General features: G+C 35.5%; 3 protein-coding genes across 5 annotated transcripts; 2 read left to right on the top strand and 1 right to left on the bottom strand.

Moving 5' to 3' along the window:
• Window positions 1-1,682: 1,682 nt before the first annotated feature.
• On the top strand, window positions 1,683-14,411 carry LOC110806093 (UNC93-like protein 3). 3 transcript variants are annotated; one of them, XM_056830379.1, is made up of 11 exons: window positions 1,683-1,837; window positions 2,036-2,102; window positions 2,291-2,454; window positions 4,783-4,846; window positions 5,611-5,724; window positions 5,834-5,878; window positions 8,269-8,519; window positions 8,599-8,689; window positions 11,689-11,801; window positions 11,880-12,003; window positions 13,957-14,411. In XM_056830379.1, the coding sequence occupies exons 3-11, from the start codon at window positions 2,339-2,341 to the stop codon at window positions 14,146-14,148; spliced, it is 1,110 nt and encodes a 369-aa protein (XP_056686357.1). In that variant the 5' UTR covers window positions 1,683-1,837; window positions 2,036-2,102; window positions 2,291-2,338; the 3' UTR covers window positions 14,149-14,411. The 3 variants fall into 3 exon arrangements, with proteins under 3 accessions (XP_056686357.1, XP_021867424.1, XP_056686358.1); XM_022011732.2 differs by having other exon boundaries at window positions 1,700-2,102; XM_056830380.1 differs by lacking the exons at window positions 1,683-1,837; window positions 2,036-2,102; window positions 2,291-2,454 and adding an exon at window positions 2,522-2,848.
• Window positions 14,412-14,822: 411 nt separating this feature from the next.
• Window positions 14,823-15,842, top strand: LOC110806095 (uncharacterized). Its single transcript, XM_022011734.2, has one exon. The coding sequence runs from the start codon at window positions 15,030-15,032 to the stop codon at window positions 15,378-15,380; it is 351 nt and encodes a 116-aa protein (XP_021867426.1). The 5' UTR covers window positions 14,823-15,029; the 3' UTR covers window positions 15,381-15,842.
• Window positions 15,843-15,965: 123 nt separating this feature from the next.
• LOC110806094 (short-chain dehydrogenase TIC 32 B, chloroplastic) lies at window positions 15,966-21,683 on the bottom strand. Its single transcript, XM_022011733.2, has 8 exons — window positions 21,395-21,683; window positions 17,727-17,958; window positions 17,554-17,633; window positions 17,302-17,455; window positions 17,091-17,169; window positions 16,668-16,752; window positions 16,520-16,566; window positions 15,966-16,368 (listed from the first exon to the last, which is right to left on the bottom strand). The coding sequence occupies exons 1-8, from the start codon at window positions 21,513-21,515 to the stop codon at window positions 16,183-16,185; spliced, it is 984 nt and encodes a 327-aa protein (XP_021867425.2). The 5' UTR covers window positions 21,516-21,683; the 3' UTR covers window positions 15,966-16,182.
• Window positions 21,684-22,787: the final 1,104 nt, after the last annotated feature.

The raw sequence follows: 22,787 nt of genomic DNA, 5'->3' as shown, positions 1-22,787 counted from the left end.
GAAAAAAGAAACTAAGGGATCATACTTCATCATCATAAAACCCATACTCCAGAGAAACAACTCATTAATTACGTTGATATGAAATAAGGGAGAGGATGAGAGGATTGTATGACTTAAAAGAGAAACGCTTAAATTGAAGATGGTGAGAAGGGAATGACGGCAGCAGGGATTTTGCGTGAGATGGAGTTTTTCTTTGGTTTTTCCTCCTTGAGAGTCATGTTGGGAAGTTTTTTTTTTTAAAGGGTTTGAGGGTTTATATATTAGGGTATTAGGGTTTATTGGGAGACTTAATTTCAGAAAATTTATAAAATAAATCTGAAAATATATTTGTAGTTTCTTTTAGTTAAAACTCATTAAAACCTTTATTTTAATTGTAAAATTATCTTAAATTACCAAAATAGTTTATTAGAAAATACCCGAAAATTCGGGGTATTACATCTATTCCCCCTAAAAACAAAGTTCGTCCTCGAACTTAAGGTTAACTCTCACGAGAATGTGCTAAAGGAACGAAACTAGTATGTTAGTATCCTATTTCACCCTCCCTAAAAAGAGTTTCGTCCTTGAAACTTCGCACACCTGCTTAAATAGTTCCAACGCTTTTTCATGTCATCCTCAGCTTCCCAAGTTGCCTCTTCGGAATTCTCATTCGACCATAGCACTTCAACTAGCTTAACTGCCTTAGATTTGGCCTTGTCTCAGTCTTCACCCGTCACCAGTAAGAGAGTGGGGCAAGACCATATCCTTCAACAAAATGATTTAGCCTCGTCTCAGTCTACACCATCCACCTCCACCTCACATAGTATACCGATCCCTCAATCGATGCGTCCTCCTACTCATCATGTTTCTCGGGGGCGTGATTTTCGACCACCACGTGCACGCCCTCCCCCACCTCCTTATCACCCTCCACCACCTCCCCCTCTTCCACCACCTCCTTACCGCCCTCCACCACCTCCTCCTCCTCTCCTCGCGTTGTCTCACCACCTCTACATAGTCCTCCTCCTCCCGCGCGTACTGCATCACCTCTTTCTCATGGCGGCGCATCACAAGTTATATCATCTCCTACCGTGCCCCTTATCACTTACAAGCGACAAATAAATTGTCCTTCTAGTGAGCGTCCCGAGACAATTGCCGAGGTGGATGAGTCATTATTTTCATCATCCGAGTATGGGAAGAAACACCGTAAAACTTAGATTTTGGCTAAATTAGAAACTCAACTGTAATGTTTTGTTCTTTTTGCTCGTAGTGTAACTATTGGAACTTTGTGATTTTGTTTCACGCTTGACGCTACTGTTTTAATGCTAGAAGGTTGAAGGTGAAATTTTGCGTCAATTTTTTGTTTGCAAGTTTCTATTTTGTTGCCCAAGCGTCATGGTTTGGTTGGTTGGTTGGTTGGTTTGATTTTTAGACGTTCTTGGAGTTGATTTGTAGAGTTTGTTGGAGTTGTTTGCAGGTTTATTGTTATTTGGCGGGAGAATTTCAGGCATTTTGTGGCTGCAAACTGAAAACAGGAAGCTGTGAATGGCTAGGCAAAGGGAACCGCCAAAAGAAGCTGTAAATGACAGTTTGGCCTCAAATCAAATCGCCATTTGAACCGAAAAAAATTACTTTTTTCTATGAGTTACTGACGTAGACGATAGAGTAGAAAATAAATTATAATATGGCTTATTTTGGGAATTAAAACATCTTCCTTAATTTATTGATGGACATGGCTCCCAAAGGAATGGAATGGAGGGAAAAATGCGCCGAGGAAGTTGTAGTGTTGTAATCTATTGTCCGCTATGAGCCAGCTTTGACCTCTAGCGTTGAACAAGTTACAAGTATGATTTGAAATATCCATGTAAGTTCTAGCTAAATGCTAACCTTTCCAATTTCCCGATTACTCGATTTGCCCAAAATCTAGGGTTCACTGGAATTTGCAATTTCTAAACCAAATTATGGGGTCTATAACTTCTCCTGACGAAAGCTTACCTTTGGTTGATCAAATTGCTTCCATTAATCACCCAAAATCTCACTCAAAAGATGTTCATGTACTCAGCTTAGCTTTCTTGCTCGTGTTTTCGGCGTATGGGGCTGTTCAGAATTTAGAAAGTACGGTCAACGATGTGAGTTGTGATTTCATTTGGGTGCAATTTTTTAAATTTCAGTATTCAATCGTTTGATTTGTGCACATTTTTGAGTGACTGATCGCTTTTATATATTGTGCACATTTGTAATTATCATTTGAGTAATAGATCATTTGTATTGTGCACAGTTTTTGATTTTTTGAGCTGGATTTCTTGTTTGATTTCAGGAAGGTGATCTGGGGACTATATCTTTGGGGATTTTGTATGTATCATTCATGATATTTTCGTTTTTTGCCTCGTTGACTGTTCGGAAATTGGGGTCAAAAAATGCCCTGCTCCTTGGAACTACTGGGTATTGGTTGTTTACAGCTGCTAATTTGAAGCCCAATTGGTAATACCTACTCATAGATTCAGGATTTCTGATTTACTGTACTCTCTATTGTGATATGGAGCATAGTTGTTTTGTTTTAAAGCTGATTTACTATATTCTCTTTAAGGCATTGGTCATCCATGTTTGTGAATATGAAATACAGGTTGTCTATCAGAAGGACGATTAGATACAATATCATACCCGTTAATTTTATCGGTTAGCGCGTAAGATGCTGTTTAGGGCTTTGGTATTATCAGATTGTTATCCATGTTTGAGAATGTATGGCTGGACTCAAGGTTGTCTATCAAAAGAATGATTAAGGTCCAATAAAATATGATCGAATGCCATGCGATTTGGTTGTTCCTTACGAAAGAAAAAAAAACCCTACAAGAGGAAGGCAGCACGTAGGTACTAGGTAGTATATCTTTTCTTAACCTCCATTTCAAGGCTGATTTTCCATTCTCAGTGTCACACACTAGTACAACAACAACAACAAAGCCTTAGTCCCAAAATGATTTGGGGTCGGCCTTGAATCATTAAAATTATTTGCCTGGAAGTCCTCTTACTACTATGACTTTGGAGAGATTTAGTATACCAACATATGAATTGTCATGCCCCTTTCCAGGCTCTTCTTTGATGGCCTTTTCATATTTTTAGACACTACTTATTATTTTCTTGTGCCTCCTTAATAAGAAATCCAATGCTTTTAGATTGACTCACTTTTCCCTCCTAAGTCTTTGCTTTATCTTGAATATATAAATCACACCTGCCCACACCAAGTGTATTTTTCGTAGTTTAATTGTGCCATCTACTGAAAAAACTGATTTGAATGGCTGCATGGCTAACATAGAAGTGCAGAGGAAGAAACATTTTGGAAATTAGAAAATGTTCATAAAAGTATTGGGATCATTAGGAAGTTTAGTTTCACATGAGATATTGCTTATTTAGTCCCCCCCTGATCAAGGGTCCAACTCCTAGGTATATGCAATTAATGCCACTTGTGGAAAATTGCAGTTTTTTTTTTTTTTTGATAAATTTTTTATAATTTTTTTTTGTGAACTGGCTTATCCAAATAAATTATCCGTAAGCATCCACAAGGAGTTTACGCACCTGCACAATCTTTTAAATGTATCTGGGCTGGAAAAGCATTATAGGCCTTGATGGAACTTGGTGGCTTCTCCTTTTGGCTTGAAGCGGGATCCTTTTGTTGCACAAATCTCATGAGGTGCTCCTATGTTCTGCCAGCTAGATGTGATTTTGCATGTGATAATTTTATCTAATTCACCAGTGGATCAGTATTCAGTACTCATTTTTTTATGGTTTCTGCATCCAATTCTTGACTCGATTGTTCCATTTCTAATACCTTTCAACTTGCATTATGGAATCACAAGTTGGACAGAAGAGACATGCTTGTAAAGCACATTAAAATTGATGTAAAGATTAGAATTCATAGGCTGATGAGTGATGACTCAAATAGAAACTGGTTTGAGTCTTTATATTGTAGATATCTTTTTGTTTGCACAGGCATGTTGCCTGGGTAGTCTTTTTGTTCTTGCTATTGACTTCTGGCCCTTCCTAGAAGGTATTGAATCACAGTATTGAACTTAGGTTGTAAAAACTGGGAATTTTCATATTTACCACCTACAAAGTTTCACTTTTTTGTGTTTACCACCTTATAAGTTAGAATTTTACATTTACCACCTAAATTTTATCAAACGTTTTATAATCACCACCACTTAACGGAATCCATCCTATTTACCATCCACGTGGGTCCCACTCAACTAACTTTAAAGGTGGTAAATACAAAAAAGTGAAACTTTGTAGGTGGTAAATATGAAAAAATCCTAAAAACTGGTTTTGAATATAACAACTATAGTACTATACTCACTTAACCAAAAAAAATAATTATGAACATATTGGCATATGTTCATAGAGAAGTGATGTTTAAGGTAAGTCCTAAAGTAGACTTAAACAGTTAATTATAAGTTTTGGATCAGCATATTTCCTAGATCCCGAAATAGAACTTTTGACTACTTATTCAATGAATTATTTAAGGTAAGTCCTAAAGTGCACTTAAACCAGTTAATCATAAATTTAGGATCAGCTTATGTCCTACACTCCTACATCCCGCAATATTTTTTTGGACTGCTTATTAAATGAAATATTTGTTTGGGGGGTGTGTGTGTGTGTGGGGGGGGGGGGGGGGTGGTGTCAGGTTCTGATCATGCAACCATTTCATCGAATGTTTGCATTTTAGAAAAATGAAGTAACATCTACATATATCATACTTGGATAATGTGATTTTTATTCATATCTTATCTAAAATTTTGAATTCCACGACATATGCAGGTATACAATGGTCCCTGCCTCTGTATATATGGGATTTTGTGCTTCGATAATATGGGTTGGGCAGGTACTCATGCATGTCATGCTAACTATTGTTTCTCGATCTGTTACCCCCATGTCCCAATCCTAATAATCTTCCTACTCCCTTCGTCCCCTTTTATTCTTTACGTTTGGTATCATGTACGCAATTTAACGATTAATTAATGTGGATTGAGATTCCTACTTTTTTTTATTTAAACAATGCAAATTACGTTCATTTATTTATTTTTATATCCAAAATCTGACATTGGGAAAGTGTGAGAGATTTAATATTCCAATGGGAAAGTGTGAGAGATTAAATGCCCCAATGAATTTAATTGACTAAAATAATCATCACTTAGGCACAATTTTTGACAGAATATTAGGGGTATTTATGTTATAATATAAAAGGAAATATTCCCAACATAAAGATTAAAATGGGACACCCAAAACGGAATATGTAATGAATAAAAAGGGACTGAGGAGTATTATGTAAAATTAAGTCCCTCATTTCCTTGTGAAGTTAGGCGGCTTAGGCCCCACTTCTCTTACTACTTTTTCTCACTCCATTGCATCAACCTTTTTTTTCTCTCATTCCACTTTCAACATTTTTATTAACTTTCAACTACTTTTTTAGCCCACCCCTACTAGCATTCTTAATTTGCTTGCCGAAGCCTGGTGGAAAGTAAAATTGGGACAGAGGGAGTATTTATTTAATTATTTGCATTGTTTATTATTTTACATTACTTTGTTGACTGATTGACGACTGTAAATCTTTCAGATTGTTCTCTGATATTATTCTTGGGCTGCCAGGGAACATATTTAACTTCCACTGCACGCAGTCATGCCAGAGATTGCAATTTACATGAGGGAACTGTAATTGGTAACTTCAATGGAGAGTTTTGGGGAATATATGCTACACATCAGGTGATTTTTCTCTTTCAATTTTTTTTCATGTAACCATCAACATGTTATGTTTTATTATTTCGCATAAACAGATATTGTTTTTAATATTATGTTTGCACTGTTTTTCCAGGTCATCGGAAATCTTTTGGCACTCTTTCTCTTGAAAGATGGCAACGTAAGTGTTACGCCCTAGTTCTCTTTTTGGTCTTGTGTTCATAACTTCATGTGCCACTTTAAACAGTTTCCTGTATTTTACTATTTTTATTATTAAAGGGAAAGCAAAGCCTCCATTCCTAGATCAAGGTCTCTTACTAAAAATAATGTCTTTTAAAGTTCTTTTCTGTGAGCATATAAATAACAATTTGTATCACTGCTTCAGTATATGCATATTTGTGGGTGTTTGATTCAAAATGGCACGCGATGCTAGTTCTAATTTCAGACTTCACATATAAATTAGATATTATTATTTGACATAAAATTAAAGGTAGTCTTTGCACTAGGATCTACACTTTCGCCAGCAAACATCTAACTAGAACTATGCTTTTAGGATGCTGGCATCAATTTGAGGGGGGAGGGGGCACTAGGAATTTTTTGGTTCCGTTATTATAAGTTTGTAACTAGTAACGATGAGATTAAGGTGAATGGTTGAGTGGTTAAACCAGGTCCATCTGAAAATAAAACTAGGGTCTAGGGCAGTATGCGTCGTGTAGTGTGACCACACACGTAGTAGATGAATGATGTACTTAAGAGCAAAGGATGTTTAGTGTTAGTACAGCTAGTACACGAGGGTGTTGGAATAAGAGAACATTCATGAAGATTAATCTGGAAAGTTTTTTCACTCTTATCTACTTATCTTCGAGGGAGTAATTAGAGATGTTGCGGCTGAAATTACCTATTTCCCACCAGAAGTGGGCTCAAGTTTAAGGGATGATGTGTACGCAGGACATGTCAAATATGGGGGAAAATTGTCGTTTAACGGAAATTTGATAAGCAGAATTCGCATTGAATAGAAGGACCTTTGTCAGTAATCTTCGCATTTTGACCATATTTTTAGTGCAACTGCTCCTTTCTTTGGACTCTCAAATTACCAAATGCGTGGACTTGGTAAATAGAAGAAATAAACTTCATTTTCATTGTACTTACAGAAGCATATGTTGCATTGAATTAGAATGGCCTTTGTTAGTGATCTTTGAATTTTGCTGTTTTTGTGTGTGTGTGTGTGTGTGTGTGTGTCTGTGTGTTTATGTGTCTGCTTGCTGGTTTGCATTCTCAAATGTGTAATAGACTTTTAATTTGTTGGAAATGATGATATTTTATTAGGTTTCAAACATTGGGATTAATTTGGTATATTTACTTACTTCTAAAGCAAGGTTTATTCATACAACTCACCAGACAACGCAAAATTTCGAAATTTTATGTATTTACAAGTGGTTAAAGCCTTTGTTTGAATTGCTTATTTGGTAGGGCTTAAGCACTAATGGTCAAATGCTAATTTGTAGACATGGCCACATACTTCAGGCACTTCTCTTGGTGTGTGCTGTTGCCTTTTGGGGTGGAAGATAAGGATTTGTCTTTTCATGCAATATCAGAATTATTGTTAAAAAATGGTTTCGCTCGCCTTCGCTCTCGTGAAACCATTTACACTTGTTCTATGCAAGGTTTAGGACTGTTAGGAGGAATAATGAGAGGAAACTGAGTTAGATTTCTGCTTAATTGTCTGTTCTTTGGATTTTGTGGTTTGAAAAAACTGATGGAATCTTAAAGGATAAGCGTTATGAATCAATAGGATTTGTGTGAAAGAGTAATATACATCACGACCCTTTAGAACTACCCTAATGTTGCTTTTGTGGAGATGTTGGTTTACTGATCTAAAGCTGGAGCTGCACACTATTTTTTCCAATTACTTTCTTAAGTTGACTTGTTTTCCTTTACCGTTTTCATGAGCGAGAGGGTGCAAGTCAAGATGTATCGTATGAAATTGGAGCGAAAAAGAGACTTGTACTGAACGTGTTGCTGAACGTAATGTAGTTGAACGGAGAATGGTTGTCAAACATTTAATTTGTATCTATACGACTCTCGTAGGCAGGAGAGTATCTTAAAGAATTGATTCATTTTGTCATCAGAAAAAGACATAAAGAACTATTTTGTTAATGCTTGTCGAGAATAGCACTAGGGAATTTATGAGTTGCACCACTTATTTTGTCAATTTTTATGAGAGACGCTTATTCCTCTACTTTTGTACTAATTATTTCATTTCATTAGTGCAAATTTTGTTACCTAAAAAATATCCATTTGAACTTTTATAAAATGTCAGCGAAGATGGCATGACCACTATCCTAATGAAGTAAAATTATGCTTTAGGCTTATCCCTGATAACCTAATTTTTAATAACTTAAATTCTTTTCTGTTACTCCTGATGCCCCAATATATATAGTCGTGTAATCTTGATGTTTGACATAATCATGGTTGGTTCAAAAATTTTGGTAATCTTGTATCTTTCTGCTTATAGTCATAGAGACGATGAAATGTTTGAAAGAAAATAAATATATTGTTTATCTATTGCAGAAGGGAGATACCAGTGGTGCTACTATGTTGTTCTTTGTGTTCCTTTGCATTTTGACCTTTGGTTGCATATTAATGTGCTTTTTGCATAAAAGAGATGGCACACTTGAAGAGCAACCTAAAGAGTCTTCTATCAGCTGCTCTGGTTTTGTGCTCTCTGTTGCAAAATCAGTTATTAAACCGTTGTTTGATATTCGCATTCTGTTGATAATCCCCCTTTTTGCATATTCTGGTTTACAGCAAGCATTTGTCTGGTAAGTACAATGACACTATAATTTGTTTTCAAACTTGGGGCATTTTGATAATAAATTACTTTCATGTTGAATTTCTCAGGGCTGAGTTCACCAAGAAAATTGTAAAGCCTGCACTTGGAGAGTCTGGTATTGGTGGTTCGATGGCAGTCTATGGGGCTGCAGACGCTATTGTATGTCCTATCAATTTACATTTGTTTTTTTGTTATTTTGTTATTTTGATGCTAATATTAGGCATATATATACTCCGTATATTGTAAACGTGATGCTTGATCTTCACCTCACCTTAGTTTTAAAAAGCGCGAAGCGCACCGAAGGGCACAAGGGCCCTAGAGCCTAGGCGCAAAGTGCACGCTTTTCGTAGGCGAAGCGCACCCGGAAAGAAATAATAAAATTTCAAAAGTTCAGAAAAGATGGAGAAAATGTGGAAAGAAAAGAAAAGATGAGAAAAAAAGAGAAATCGGAAAGATGAAAGAAAAATTCATAATCCGACTGGAGAAATCCGGCGAGAAGGCTAGAGAAATCCGGCGACGGGAGAAAATTGCACTAGGGTTTTCAAACCCCCCCCCCAATATTCGCTTTCTTTTAAAAAAAGAAATCACTTGATACTTTAAAAAAGAAGATCAGAGTCACGTGTCTTTATTTTTTTATAAAAAAGAAGGGTCTGCTGCGCCCAGACTACAGGAAGCGCAAAAGCGCTAGGAAGCGTGCGCTTCCTGTATGTCGCATTGCTTCGGCTGGCAGAAACTTTCTGCTGTGCGCTTCTTCACTTCCATCCCTTTAAGCGCGCTTTTTAAAACTAAGCACCTTACATATAGTTTTATGGAAGCCCCTTTGTGGTTTGGAATTGAACTTTTCTTTTTAAGTTACTTAACATGTCTCCCTTGCTTCTATTCATGACATGACACCAGCATTTTGATGTTCATGGTTGGAAATGGCATTGCCTTTTGGGATTGATATTATTGAGTAGAACATGAACCAACTCCGTATCTGTCAGCCTTGTTTTATTCTCCATTAGTAACATAACAGATTTTGACAGAAAATCTATCTTGTGTCTTTTCTCACGTCTTCGCAGTTGTGAAGTTTTGCAAAATGCTCCTAATTCGTACTTCTTTCCTTACCGAATTCATTCTCTTGTAATTGAAGGTAGTCAAGGTACTTGGAAGGGCGAAGTCTTTTCTTTGAATTTTGGACAAAATAGTGTTGAATAAACCCAGTTTGGAAGATATTGACGGCAAATAATGGCCTCTCTTCTTACATAAGTTATGTGTGTTGGAAATGGTAAACACGTATGTCATTTACTCATACGTTTTGATACAGCTACTATGTTGCTAAATCATCTCTTCTTAGGTATTGGAGGTGGACCGGGCATGTCTCTTTTTATTTTGGAACACTTACAATGCCTACGATGTAGAATGCTCCCAGAGAGTAATATTAGGATTTTTTTTTTCATTTGTTAACTTTTTGACAATAGATCTTTTGGGATTACAGTTTATCACCAGGTTTCTTCATGGGACAGTTGTTTATTTGCTTCACTTTAGGTTAATTTATTTAGGACTTTCTTGGGATTTTCTGTTTTTGTTTGAAGATGTGTTTGCTGTTCTTTATTTCTCTGTTTATAGGGAGATGGAACTGTTTTCTTCCTCTTCCTCTGTCTGTAATTCCTTGTGCGTTGAGGAGTTAAGGCTGTTCTTTTTAGAAAAATGATGAAAAAACATACTTTAGTACTATGTAATCCAAACTTTAGAAATTGCACCCCATTTCTAAACTATTCCAATATTTTATACTGAATATATCATGTTGTCACAATATTTATGGTTTTGAATTTGCGTGTCGATTAAATTAAGGTAACATTTGAAGAAATAGGCCTTAATTTTAAAAAGCGCGCAAGGCACGAGTCTGCCGCCTTAGCCGTGCCAGTCTCAGGCACCTACAAAAGGCGCTCGCCTTATGCTCCTTTTCCTAGGCTCAAGGCACAGTGCCTTATTGTATAAGGCTCCGATTGCTGACATGTCATGATACTTTTTTTAAGAAAAAAGCCAAATCCACGTAACTTTAATGGCTCCCCAACAGCCAGAATTTACTATGATGACAAGAGATGAGAAAAAACCTCAAATTATAAAGTACCTTCTCTCTCCCTTTCTATTTGTCTCTTTCAATCTGACAACGACAACCCCCCCCCCCCCCCCCCCCCCCCTTTTATTTTTTAATTTTTCAATGTAACTGTTTTATGTAAGGTGTACCCCACTTCTAACGAGAATCTAAATAAAGAGTTAGTGACTATACTTGAACCTTGGCTTTTAATTATACCGTAATTACTATTTTACCCTTTTGTGACAGCTAGTAATACTATTTTGATTTCTTACATAAAATAAATACCAAAAAAAAATAAAAATGTGTGCCTTGTGCCTGGGACCCAGGGACTTTTGCGCCTTGGTGCACCTCACACCTTTTAAAACTAAAATATAGGTTATATTACCCTAAATAGCTACTTGACATGTAAATAGAAGCATCTTAACCATTAGTAACACTATAAATTTGTAAAGTTCTCGTATATGTGTATTCATTAGGTTTCTAGTTCTACGGATATTGACCTTAACAAGGAATTATAGTAGCTTATTCGATGGCATAACCATTAATACAATCGTCGCAATTTGATTTTAAACATATGTTATGAAACTACTTTTTGCACTACATCAAATTGACAATCTGTTAATTGCCTTTATGTAACAAACCGGTCATCATTTAAATCCATCTTTTAGAGGTTTAAAGTTTCTAGTTTCAACACTTGCACTTGGTAACAATCTTTTGTATGGCGTTCTTATCATCGCCTTTCTTATTGTTTCTCTCATTTTTTAATCTTATTTGTTTTTGCATTAATCATTTTATTGTGTTGTTGCTGATGCTCTAATATGTAACTATGCATGTTAGCATATTTAGCGTTACAATGTTGTTGCATGGTCATTGTTATTTATTACTTTTATTATCATTAGCAATGTTTTCTTATACTGTTGCTGTAATTATATATTTTATTTTCATTATACATAGTTGCTCTTTCCATATTCTAAAACGGGTTTTCATTAATCTTTATGAAACGTTTTTGTTACTTTTAATTTGTTCATATCATGGAGAATCACTGAGCCACTAAGCTTTTTGTTGAACTTCTATTCAGTGTTCTCTGGTTGCGGGTCGATTTACCTCCAGTGTTTCGTCAGTTACTTGGATAATTGTGGGCGGATCTTCAGCTCATGCTATTGTACTGCTTTGGATTCTGCTTAAATACAGGTATGTCCTACTTGCGTGAAATTTGTGTTCCGTGGAAGATCCATTCTGATTTCCGGTACTTCATGTATACTACAATAGCACAACTAGTGGAGTTCTTGGGATGGTGTACCCACTCTTAATGGCTGCAGCACTGGGCATTGGTGATGGAGTGTTGATGACGCAAATAAATGCTTTATTGGGGATGCTCTTCAAACACGACCTGGTAAATTTTCTATTCTGATGGACGGCATTTTTAGTGCAAATGGCCCCTAGCAATTAGTCTCTCAGATCTCTGTTTTTATTGCCAGTTCATTCTACTATATGTTTTGTCTGGGGTATTGGCTATTTCAGTGGACTATAGGTCATCATATCTGGCATCGTTATCTACTGCTCAGTGCATAATGTTGTGGCAATAGATGGGAAGTTTATTTAATAAGCCAATAAAAGAATTTTTAACTTCATCGGGTGTCACATATTCCCAACAATAATCTGGAATGGAGGGAGTAATATTGATCTGTAGATTACTTTTTTCTTCCGGGGTTTCATCTGTAGACCTGCTGTTGTGGCTCAAACATTACTTCTTCTATTTGGAAACAAGAGGATCATTAATTTCATGTAACTAGGGGTGATAATGATTCATGAGAACTTGCGGACTAGGATCCACTCTGTTAGCTTGGCCAAAATTTACCTCCCAACCAAGCTTCATCCCTTTAGCTTAATTTGAGTCTTTAATGTTGTGTTGAGGTAGCTAAACGTTACTTGAAAGCTTGTACTTTATCTACGTATCAAAAATTACAAATTACTAAATGATATTTATATAGTACACATAAATTTAAAATAAATCATTGAATATATACTTGTATACGAATTAGCTCGAGAATAGATTCGAAATCGACTCAGATCGCTTACTGGAACGAATTGCTCGAGATCGTACTCCGATCGGTCTAAATCGGAATTCGAACGGGGAGGGACCGCATTAGATAACCCTGCGTGTGTCTTGTAACTGTTTAATGTTACTTATAAACTCCGAAACTATTGTCTTGCTCTTTGAGTATTTGAGCATGAATAGCGAAGATAATTAAATCTCTTGCTCTTGATGGGTTAAGGTGAATCTGTTGTTGAGTCTTGAGGCTCTAGGCCAATAATGTGAGTTCCATGTAAGAAAAGAATTGTCTAAGTAGACAAAATTATGTCGCGATAGGTTGTTAGACTATTCATATCAGAAATGACCTTTATATCAGTTAGAATTATCAAACCCAAGCTCATACCCTGGGGATTCAGTGATAACATGAGTATATATTTTCTTCACAAGGAGCTTGTACAGTTCATGGATCAGGACTATATGAGTTTGAGTTTTTTTGCTGATGGTGCTTTGTTCTTTTAATAAGATAAGAATCCACATAAGTTTTCTTTCGGGCAGAATGAATGATACTATTCCGTCCGTTCAACATCGAAGTTTCAAAATAGAATGCAACTAGTCTATGACGATATCCAGGAATCAGGATAGATCTTTTCACTTTCTATAGAGGCCGGATTTCTGGCAAATTTATCCTTTCTGGTTTATGGAGGCTATTTCTTCTTCTATTTATTTATTTTTTTTGGAAGTTAATAGAGGCTACTTCTGAAAGACCCCTTGTTAACAAAAATATTTGAAGGAGGATTGTAGTAGAACTACTGGATAAATAGTACTGGTGCTTAGATATGTGGGAAAGGGTGGTAGCATTATTGATGTAATATAATAGATGAAATGAAGACCCAAAAATTGTCTACAAATTAATAATGCTTATTACTACATCAAGACATTTCGGCAGCACTAATGTGCAAATGTTGAAAATAGTGCTTGTAGCACCTGTAGATATTAAATCATGGAGATGAAGGGTTTTTTTTCCTTTAAAAAAATGATACGAGGGAGGGAGGGAGTTTGAGCCATAAGTGAGTTTTTTGTGATTGACAGTCTGCTTCCAGTCGTCCAGTGTTAATTAAGTAATGACCTAGCGAATTGAAGGAAGGAGAGGGGGGAGGGAAGAATGGGGATTTGTTACTTCTCTTTTTGTGGATGGACTTCTTTCGCCATTGATCTTGTCTTGTATTCTACTCCAAGCCCCATGGAGTTTGTAGAAATGCTATATCATTTTGTAGTTTATTTATTCGTTAAATCTAATTCAATTGATTGCAGGAGGGGGCATTTGCACAGTTGAAGGTTTGGCAGAGCCTTTCCATCGCAGTTATCTTCTTCCTGACGCCTTATATATCGCTGCATATGATGGCTGCGATTATGCTTACCGCACTCTGCATTTCTTTGGCTGCATTTTTCATCCTCACCCTCAAAGTTATAAATGGGTCCTCTTCTAATCTTTCAGCAGCCTGAACAATTTACTGTTGCAATTGTAAATTTAAGTCTCTTGTATAATACATTTCCCATTTGTATTTAATTTGTTAAATATATAGTTCTTTTTTCCATAAAAAGTCAATTATTTTTGTGTGTGTGTATAAGTGTACCATACGAAATGCTGTACTAAATTCGCATAAATTTGCGTCACCTCATCACACAAGAGCTGGAGTTTCTTGTAATAATATTCCTGGTAGGTGAACTCAAATACGAAGTAGATTATACCAAGATTTCTACCTGTTCTTCTTTTGGGTTTTCCATAGCTATTTCAAGGACAATGAAATGGAGAAAGCACAATAATTTCTATAGGGCCTTGAACACATCGTTTATGTGACTATTTGTTCGATCATACAAAGTATAGTGCTTACATATGATCGATGTTTTTAGGTGATGTGGCAAAGACAAGAATAGAACGGATCTTGGTTTTCCATTTTATTAAACTCTATCTATATTTTTTTAATGATGAATCCACATTCCATTTTAATATGTTTTTGGGATGTCAACAAGCCGAGTATTAGTCAATCCGATCTATAAAGGCCATACCGCATAAGTCTGTCTGGAATTAGACAGAAAAATACACAGAGCAGTTGATCTAACATTCCCCCTGTGATCTCTTAGATGAACAAACACGACCCACTAATATTCAATTCCATAACGTAACGTCATCTTCCATTTCAACCAATATTTAGACAACAATACTTACTATTTATATCCTCAAAAACACCATAAACATTGATTCTGTGATGAGTTAGTTAAGCAACTAAACTAAGATTATCAACATAGTTAACACCATAAAACCATATATTTATGCACCTTGATCCTCAATTCTTCAACAATAATTCTTCCTTCTCCAAAAAATAATGACTCTTTCTATCATGATCACCTCCATATTTTCACAATGCTTGAACTCATGGCGGCGTCCGCTGATAATGTATGCAGGTATATGGACAGCTCTGCTGACAGTAACAGTGGCGGTAGCAGCCTTAACACCGGAGACTAGCTTTTTATGGGCGATAACTCCTTCTTCTTCGTTTTCAACTGCGTGTAAATCAGAAAGCAGCTTTAGGGTACCGGTGGACCTTCCATCTGATGTAGTGTGTTTGCCTGCAAAGTTTTTCCAACGTTCTAAGATTGATCTTTTTGTGCCTCCTATATTTGCTGCTCTTGTGGTTGCTAGCTCTGCTTGTGTTGTCAGAAGTTTGGGTCTTTGATGACTTCTGTTTGAGCTTTGAGGACACAATTGCTAACTGAGGCCTGAGGGGCTGCCGGAGCTAGGATTTTTTAATCGGGGTGTTGACATGTTAGTAATTAGTCAGTATTAATTTACTTTTTCTATTAAATACGATATAAAGGTTTTTTATTTATTTTTTTACAAAAAATTGGGTGGTCGGCGACCCACCCTTGACACCCTGTCTACGCCACTGGGGCATGACTTTTTTTTATCATCCATGTGGAAGCCATGTTTAATTGGGTAGTCTTTAGGGGTGATATTAAGGAGTAGGGATCGTATCTCGTGTACATCATTCCCCTTACACAGTTACACGTAGTATTTTGTGGTGTAAAATGTAATTGTCATTGTATTTACTCAATGTGTGATAGTAAAGATTATAAATTTAAGGTGAAAAAAAAAAGCACAGTGGGAGTATTAGAGATTTAGAGAAAAGAACGCGAGTATAGGTTTACACCCACGTGTAGGATGAACATCAAGGGTTCGCTTTGGTTCCCTCAAACACCAATGAATTTATTTGCACAATTGAACACGTCCCCAACTGCACATTTAAACAGAAACTTTCTGATTGACCGATAGCATAAAATGCTGCCTTTTTTTATAAATTAGGAACCCTTTAAATAGACAACACATAGCATAGAATACAAGACATACACTTGTTAGAGCACTACTTGCTCGGTCTTAGTATTAATACACAACAAAGCAACAACAATTTGTATCATTCTAATCTCCGTACCATTGGACAATGTTCTGTTTCATTATAATTAGAGAAGCACGTAAATGAACTAATTAATCTGTTTAAGCTTCGAAGCTGACTTCACTAAATCCTCGCTAAAGTCCCAAAGTTTCTTGGCCAACGCCTCATCTTTAGCAAGTGCAATAGGCTCCAATTCATTGCAGTCTACAAAATACTTGCCTGTTTCACCTTTTAAACTCGGATGGAGAGCTGCATAGCAAGTTGTTGCTGCTCCCTGAATTGAACCACAATGTAACACAAACTAATGAGTGTAAATCACTATGATTATGAATATATATATATATATATATATATATATATTTATTTAAGTTGGTTACAGATAATTTAATGTATATGCAAGGAAGAAACTATTATTGTTTATCAACCTGTGGCACGCTTTTCCATAAGAGCCTTGTCAGAAGATTTATAAATCCTGCAAAGAATTGAATTGAAGGTGCCACTTTCAGTCCTTATTAATCATGTTATGATATTGAATGCCATGTTATAAATTTGAGGGAGAACGAGAAATCATACTTATTAAGAAGTATGAATGCTTCATTAGATTTGTCATGATTAATCCTGGGTGTATAGAGTTGACAGTAACATTTGCGCCCTCTGCCTGAAACATATACAGTACTTAAGATCAGTTAAGGATCTTTTTTGACACAAATGTAAAAATACTCGCAACGTTTGTCACTTTCACGCATGCCAATGTACAATTTAGATCGCTAATATCTTAAATACTTTTCAAGAAAAAATTATAAAAGGTTGATATTTTAAAAATACGTATTATGACGAATCTAACAAGATCCCACATGACTGTTTTATTTGACATATAAATCAGCAACAATAGACAAAGTGGAGTATGTGAATAGTGTAAAAATACCAAACGTTGCGAGTATTTATGAACAGAGGAAGTAAGATTCTAATTATGAAGCTTTAAAGGAGAATAAGAACCTTTAGACGGCGAGACAACTCATTTGCATGTAGTACGTTTGCTAACTTAGATTGTCCATAAGCTCTTTTGTCTGAGTAACTGCAAAACCAGAATCATTTTCCAGGTGCAAAACCTCGTGTTAAATTAAGTTATTCATTTACGCGTATTATATATGCTAGGGATGATTAGAGTAACTTTCAACTAATTAAGGGAATATTAATATTAATATACCTGTTTTCATCATTGATTTTATCAAATATAATTCCTCCAGGATAAGTATGAACATGTGCTATTGATGATAAAATCACTATTCTTCCTTGGATTCCAGTGACTTTAGCTGTTTGCTTCATTTTGTTAAGCAGCAGATTTGTAAACAGAAAATGACCTGGTTATAGAACAATAAAACAGATCAAATTCCATACAGATCAACACAAGTCAAGTAACACTTGAAACGATCAAGCCCAACTTCAGATATGGAGTTACCTAGATGATTTGTGGCGAATTGGAGCTCAACCCCATCTTCAGATAGCTGAAAGGGACAGAACATAATACCAGCATTGTTTCTGCAGCCACATTTTTGTGACATTAGCATAAGCAAGAATTAAGTTCCTTAATAATAATGGAAGGAGTTTTTGAAAAGATGGGAGTTACGTTACATTAAAATGTTAAGAGGCAAGTTTAGAGAAAGGAAATGATGAGCACATTCTGTGACGGATTTGATAGAGCAGAGATCAAGGTTGAGAATGTCGATCCTAGCAGATTTGTTTTGAGCAAGGATAAGCTGTTTGGCTTCATTAGCCGCGCTCATGTTTCTGGCAGCTATGAAGACATGTGCATTCCTAAGTGCCAACACTCTTGCCGTCTCTAGTCCAATCCCACTTGACCCTCCTTCACATTTGCATATAAATACTTTTCACAATTAGTAAAATCATATGTAAATGTATACTTGCACACACTTGAAAAATGTAAATGTTAGAAAACGAGCCAAACATGTAAGAATTGAGTGTATTTTAAAAAATTAAAACCTAAATTATACTTCCTCCATTCTTTTTTAAATGACACAATTATTTAGGCACGTTTGTCAATGCATGATTTCAAATATTAATATCTCTAACTGTGTACCGATACGAATCTAATAAGACCCTACACGACTATGTTTTTTCTTATGTATAAACCACAAAAGGAACTCAAAAGTGTTTGTTTAAATAGTGTCTAAAACTCCATTGTGTTATGTAAATAAGAACAGAGAAAGTATACAATATCCTGGATTTAAAAAGTGGTAAATAAGAATGTTAAGTGTGAGTCTGTCATGTCATATTGTCATGATGACTGATGAAGACGGCTCCGCCGTCTGATGAATTAAATTGAATAGCGACGTGAAAAGTAGTTTTAACTCCCAACCCTCTCTTAATATCTTATTAATGGTATTTCAATTCACCTATTGTCTTTGTCCCTTCCTTATACTATGAAATCGGTTAATCGGGGGAGTAGTACTATTTCATGTTTCACGTTTGAGGGCCACTCATACTCTCATAGGAGAGGGGTTGGTGGGGCCTCCACCGCTACGAATAAATCAAAATAAAAAGTCAACTCATATAAAGTCTAACCTGCCGAGCCGAGTCGAATATTATACTGTTCATGTTCATTTAATTTAGACGAGCTCGAGTCCGAGTCCGAGCTTTCAATTGAGTTCAAATTAAAATTTGTTCAACCTCGGTTCATTTGAGAGATTTTGTGTTCACGAACCGTTAATGAACGTTTCGTTTATTATTCGAGCCTAGTTTATAAACGAGCTTTTTCTTAAACGAGTGTTGCGCTTTAGAGTTTAACCATTTGAAAACTTAAGTTTGAATGTACACCAATTTAGCCATTCAATGTGCACTAGTTTAGCCATTTAAAGTCAAAATATTTTTATTCTGGGATATATTTTTTTGGATTTTAAAATTAAAGTTAAAATATGACTTTTTTCTATAATAAAACAAATATGTTGGGAAAATTTGATTATAAACACAAATTGGCGAGTTTGTTCGTGAGCATAAACAATGAGCATACGCATGTTCATGTTCAAGCTCGTTTATTAAAGGAGCTTTAAAATTTGTTCAAACTCGGCTCATTTATTAAATAAACGAACATGAACAAGCTTTAACCGAGTTCGAATCCGAGTATTTTATTGAAACTTTGAAAGTCTCGACTCATTTACACCCCTAACATCAGTATAATCTTGAACCGAAAACTATTAAATTTTAGCCTGTACTTCCTCCGTCTCTTTTTATTCTTTTTGGGTATTTCAAAATGTTCTTTATATTTCCTTTTATATTATCACATAAATGACTCAGTATTCTATCAAAATTTGTGTCCAATTATTATTTTAACCAATTAAATTCATTGGGTCATTTAATATCTCACACTTTTCCATTGGCACATTAAATTTTTTCTCATTTTTCCAATATCAGAATTTTGATAAAAGTGAAAACATTATAAATAAACGTAATTTATCTTGTTTAAATAAAAAAATTGAGGAATTTTGATGCAAATTAATTAATCGTTAAAACGCGTGAAAAATACCAAACGTAAATTAAAAAAAGAAACGGAGGGAGTAGCTTGTAACTTGTTTCATCTATTTAAGGTTTACACGCATTACAACAAACGGTTTTTCTAATGTGTGCCCATGGGCACACATTAAGAAAACAAATTCCCTAATAATTATTTGATTTTGAGGGATCTTAATTAGTTTTAAAAAGGTAGGTTGAATATTTTGTATGTGTAATAATAAAAGCTTCCTTAATTTTAACTCTTACCAATTTTATATCTTTTTCCTAATTTAATGTTCATTTATTTTGGCCAACTTTTCAATATCAATTAATCCACGGAGTAAAAAAAAAATCAATTTGATATACTATCGTCAAGCTATAACTATGAAGTGCTTTGCTCCAGCTAGCTTCAATTGTACCAATAAATTTGTAATTTTTTTTTGACATGGCAATAAAAGAATTCGTTACTTTATTGGAGTGGAGAAAAAAAGGTGAATCGTATATAACTAGTTAGCCGTAAAATTGGTACATTATCTTCTTTTTCTAAAATATGAAGTAAAACAAAGAGAAGATGAAGTAAATACTCGTAGTGCATATCAAGCAATTATAATCATACGGAGTATAAAATTACTTACGCTAAAGCATATCACCCAAAATACCAATATGTCTTGGCTTAATTAATAGTAAAAATTGAGGGTCCGTGTACGATAGATCTCAGGTTCGAATCTCTCCGCCCTCATTTGCAAGTTATATTGCCCTTGTGATTTTATTCGCACAAAAAAAACATCACCCAAAATAATTATACTAAGAAATTATAATCATACAAAGGAGGGAATAATTAAGGTATTGATCTCTACCCTAAGCAATTTTAATTGAGATGGGAATTATTTACTTTTTACATATGGCACATTAATTAAACAAATTTGGTAAAACTAATTCCATATCTTGGCGCCATGGAGTATGCAGTAGCGTGAATTTCAATTAGCAAAGTGAGCTATAGCTAATTAGGGGAATTGAGGTTGAATTTACGAACATGAAGTACCGTACTAAGTACTATTTTTCAAATGAAATTTTTGTTAGATTGATGTTGAGAAGTTGGCAAAAATAAATCAACATGAAAAATAGGAAAAAAAAATATAAAATGGGTAAGAGTTAAAATTGAGAAAGATTTCATTACTTCACATATCAAATATTTAACCTACCTTTTTAAACTAGTAAATATTCCTCTAAATCAAATATTTAGTAGGGAATTTGTTTCTTAATGTGTGCCCATGGGCACACGTTAGAAAAAATACAGGAGCTGGGGGTTAACTTATTAATAACACCGATGGACGTGTGTTACTTACATTTGAAAACTAATAAAACTCAGTTTTCGGTTTAATAAATTTGAAAATTATGTGATTTTGAGGATTCATGAATAATTATGTTGATTGATTTTGAAAACTAACCACCTAAAAAAAGTACTCCTATTCATCATTTTCAAATATTTGCTAAACGATGGTGAGCTGGGGGCAAGGAATTAGAAACAAAGTTGGTTTTACACTCAAGAAAATAAAAAAGGAAGTGCCAAAGTTGGTTTAGCTACAAAAGTGGCTTTGGCTTCTTTATCCTTTTCTAATTTTCCTTAATTTATTTATTTAAGCTTGTGTCAAAAAAAAAAAAAAATCAACGGGAATAACAGTTGGCTATACGATTCATGAAATTCAGAATAATTGGTAAGTTGATATATGAATGAGAAAGCGATGACGAATATATTCCTGAAGAAAGAGAAGATGGGCGGGTTAGAGACAAACCAGTGACAATAGCAGTGAGGTTAGAGGCATCAATCCCTTGAGTAACCTGTTCAGCAGTTGTACCAGAACCGAACCCGCTTGCACCCGGGTATCCGGTCAGCAATGTGAAAAAGTTAACCATGTTTGCTACTTAATTGTGTGGGTAAATCACTGAGTCGATCGCAAAGAAAGTGAAGATTGATGGAGCTTAATTATAAGCTTAGAAATATGGACAGTTGAATGACAGAGGAGAAGCAGTTTAAAGGAAAGTATGACACACAAAAAAAGGTAATCAATTATCAATGAGGTGGAATAATGTAGGTACTAGGTAGTGCTTATTTAATATTTATACTACTTCCAAGTTCCAACTACCCAACGTAATTACGTAACACTTTTACTTATCAACCTTTTAATTATGCAATTTCTGCAGATTAACGTAGTCTCATATTTCTTACCAGTTTTATTATTTTATTTGTTGGAAAATGTGCGTATTACCCAGGGAATTTAGGCAGCCTTTCGTACCCCTCTACTTTCATGCTTCAATTCCTATACCACATGCTCTGTTATTGTTCTAGAGGATACTGCAATTTCAATTATACATTTGTCATCTTCAACTTTTGCAATTGAGATCATCACTTACGTAGATGAACAAATCCATTGCTATAAATAGCTGTCCAATTAGACTAAAATTTCAACCTCAAACCACCAACAAACAATAAACATTTTAATTTCAATATCAATTTTGAATTTTGATTTTTGATTTTTGATTTCTAATTTACCTCTTTAATTAATTCAAGAACCACCACAACCACCACCGACAACCGCCACCACCACCACCGTGACTACCGCACCTCGATCACCACCCGACGCCACCACATCCACCCAGTACCACCACACACTTCCTTCGCCACCCCCACACCCCTCGCCTTTCTCCTCCTCACTCGCATTCCCCTGCTTTCCTCCCTCACCCGCGCCCAGCTCCTCCTCCGCGCTCAGCCACCGGCGCTGCAGTACTGGCGCTCTTCTTCTTCAGCGCTGCTGCGCCGCGTCGCCGGTCGCAGACTTCCACCAGCCTTCTCCATTTTCTCCTTCCTCCCGTCGTGGTTGTTCCTGCTCACTGCCTTGCTTCCTTCCCTGTTTCACAATTCCAGGAACCCAAATTCTTTAAAGTTTTGGTTTTATTTCCTTAAGTCAACCCATTATCAAAAGCTGGCCCAATATCCTTTTATTTGGATCTTGTAAGTTGTGCACCTATCCTTCTATTTCAAATACTTATTATTTTGATAACAATGTTTATATTTTACGACCACTAATGATTATTTGTTTCAAAAAGAAAATGTATTTAATTATTGAACTTTACTTAAATTGAGTTTATAATATTTATGAAATTATTAGTTCGAGAATATTGATTTTA

This window comes from Spinacia oleracea, chromosome 5 (genome assembly GCF_020520425.1).
Source record: "Spinacia oleracea cultivar Varoflay chromosome 5, BTI_SOV_V1, whole genome shotgun sequence".
NCBI classification, from domain to species: domain Eukaryota; kingdom Viridiplantae; phylum Streptophyta; class Magnoliopsida; order Caryophyllales; family Amaranthaceae; genus Spinacia; species Spinacia oleracea.
This window is presented reverse-complemented; position numbering and strand designations above follow the sequence as displayed.